The sequence below is a fragment of the Mastomys coucha genome, unplaced genomic scaffold (assembly GCF_008632895.1).
Source record: "Mastomys coucha isolate ucsf_1 unplaced genomic scaffold, UCSF_Mcou_1 pScaffold22, whole genome shotgun sequence".
NCBI lineage: Eukaryota > Metazoa > Chordata > Mammalia > Rodentia > Muridae > Mastomys > Mastomys coucha.
Window position 1 is genome coordinate 105,849,307 of NW_022196905.1, and position 2,855 is coordinate 105,852,161.

At 52.1% G+C, this 2,855-nt stretch overlaps 1 protein-coding gene across 1 annotated transcript in view; it reads right to left on the reverse strand.

The window, feature by feature from the left end:
- Nucleotides 1-2,855, reverse strand: part of Myo18b (myosin XVIIIB) — a 209,156-nt gene that overhangs the window by 179,427 nt on the left and 26,874 nt on the right. Inside the window, exon 8 of the mRNA XM_031337427.1 lies at nt 1,639-1,837. Coding sequence (XP_031193287.1) covers nt 1,639-1,837 — 199 coding nt within the window. The remainder of the gene's footprint in view (nt 1-1,638; nt 1,838-2,855) is intronic.

Consider the following 2,855-nt stretch of genomic DNA (forward strand, 5'->3'; position numbering starts at 1 on the left):
GTGTGTGTGTGTGTGTGTGAGTGTGTGTGTGTGGTGTGTGTGTATGTGTGTATGTGTGTGTGTGGTGTGTATGTATGTGTGTGTGTGAGTGTGTGTGTGTGAGTGTGTGTGTATGTGTGTGTGTGAGTATGTGTGGGTGGTATGTGTGTGTGTGTGGTGTGGGTGTATGTGGTGTGTGTGTGTGAGTGTGTGTGTGTGGTGTGTGTGTGTATGTGTGTGTGTGGTGTGTGTGTGTGTGTGTGTGTGTGTGAGTGTGAGTGTGAGTGTTATTCTCCTAACACCTTGTTAACACCTGAAGGTTATCAGAGGGCCTTGAAGTCCTGGAATCTCCCCAAAGGTATTCTCTGAGGGCCCATGAGCCCTGGGTGCTGTACCAGACATCTGGGTATACTTCATCCTGTCTCCCACATTCACATACACAGCAGAACCAGTCTGTGAGAGAGTCTAAGCCAGCTCCACCTTTATCTCCAGCTCAGTAAGCTAAGTGCTAGAGTGACCACAGAAAGGGGGGACAGCAGGCACAGCCTCTCAGAAAAACCCGAGGGGGCTCTGCAGTTTGCAAAGGGACAAATGGTTATCTTCTTCCTACTTCAGGAGGCCCCTCCCTGGAGTGGTAACAGTGTTTCTGGCAGAGCTCTGAAAGGTTGATCAGCTTAACGATGCTCAGCACTTGGAAAGCACCTGTAGGCTGCAGTGGTGCTGCAATAGCCAGTGCCCTCTGGTGCAGCGTCGTGTGTGTCCCGGGGAACAGTGTTCCCAGCGTAGACGGACTCTCTTATTGGAGGGAGTGAAAATGTTGTTCATCTAGAGTATACACACATGCACACACATATGCACATGTATGCTTTCTAGATAAACATGTGTGTGCATGTATGTGTGTGTAAGAGGGGGAGAGGAGGAGGAGAGGAGCGGAGAAATGTCTCTGAAGGCTCATGAAGACATTAAAGTGTGACTGAGAACCCTAGTTAACCTCTCCGGTTTTCAATGCCTTTATCTATACATCTCAAATCATAATCACTATCTCCCCGGCTCTGTTCAAATCACAGAGCTCTTGTGGTGAGAAGCGGGCCTGGCACAGGGTCCCTGGAGATGGCCACACTGATGGCTGTGACTACTGTCATCGTTAACGAATGGTCTTTATGGTCCACTGCATTCTTGCCCGGCCTCTCCCCGAGCCAGCACAGGGGCACTCTCTAGAGCATTGCAGCCTTCTGTAGCTCCGACCGTCTCCCCTCTGGCTCTCAGCTCTGCTTCATCTTTGCTTCTCGGACTCTCTGTACAGTGGAGTAGGCTGTGTACTGCTCAAGGACACACAATCCCAAGAAACCCTCAATCTGTCTGACAAGATGGCTCCCAGCAGGGGGCAGCCAAGCTTCTGCTTCTGATTGTCCCAGTGTGTGACCACTGCAAGGGCCACCAATGTCATGAGAGAGGACACTGTTATCCTTGCAGAGGTATACATGGAAGCAGCAGCTTCCTGGGTCAGTAGCTGACACAGGACCCTTACTTATCTGTGCTGAGTGAATGACAACTGGACAGTAAAGAAGAGCCACCCAGGACCTCCCCACAAGCCACCCAGGACTCCCACATCTCCCCTCCCTGGAAAGGAACCCAGCTGTCACCTGTGGGCCACAATACCTGACACCCTGCCATCCACACTGCCTGCCATGGCCACCAGGTGCTCCAGAACCTGCTCACAGCAGGTGGTCTTCCCAGCTCCACTCCGGCCCAGTGCCACAATGCTCTGGTCTCTCCGCTGGCTCAGCAGTGCCCAGTATGCGCGCTGGGCCAGGGATGTTACATGGGCGGGCAGGCCATCCTGGCGACCACGGGGTACCTGCCACAAGATGACAGGTGTCAGCCTCCCAGACACCCTGCAAGTGTCATCTACAGCTGGCTCACCAGGAGCCCTGAACAACTGATAAACTCATTAAGGGCTCAGCCAGAAAAAGTTCATTGCATTGGTTAGTTAGATCATTGGGTGCAATTCACCTGCAATGAGGTAGCTGGGAAAATTGGCACAATTGACTAGTAATATTGAGCACAGAAGCTGGGAATGGCTATCAATTAGGGATGTCTGCCGTGGAAACAAACTGAGCCATCTCCCTGGCCAAGAAATTGACTGAGCAGTCACTGCTGGGTTCCGAGGAAGACATGATGCAAGCAAGATCCTCAGACCATGCAAGCAGGTGCAGCATGATGATGTCATTGCAGTGCGCTGGCTGGAGCTTCCTCCACAGAAAGCTGAGCACCCATCCCACAGCACACGCAGCTCCAGGTACATGCCCAAGAGAAAGGAAGATGTGGTCACAGAGATCCTTACATCACAGGTCACACTGAACATCACAGAAAGCATATCTAGGGGTTCTGGGGAAATTCAGTGGGCGAGACCAATCACAGAGAACCCAGAGCCCCCTCCAAGTGGTAGCCATGGCTATACTGAGCCGGACCATGGCAAGCACCGCACAATCACAGGGAAGGGTCCCAGAGAAAGCTGGACTGAACTAGGTACAAGTTGGGTTTCATCAATCCAGGTTTTAAAGAGACAAAGAGCTGGATATGGAGACCTAAGCCTGTGACTGAAGCTTCTCAAGAGGCTGAGGCAGGAGAATTGCAAACTTGGGGCCTGCCTGGGCTATAGAGGGGTTCATAGACAGCCTGGACAAGCCAGTGAGATCATCTCAGATTTTTAAGAGAGGGTCTGGGTGTGACTCAGTGGAACAGTGTTTGTCTAGTATGTGAGAGACTCCAGGTTCCATCTCCAATACTCCTAACCCCTAGACAGAGAGAGAGCATAAGGGGAAGAGGAGGGGGAAGGGAAGAGGGAAAGGGAGGGGGAGGGGGAGAGGGAGAGG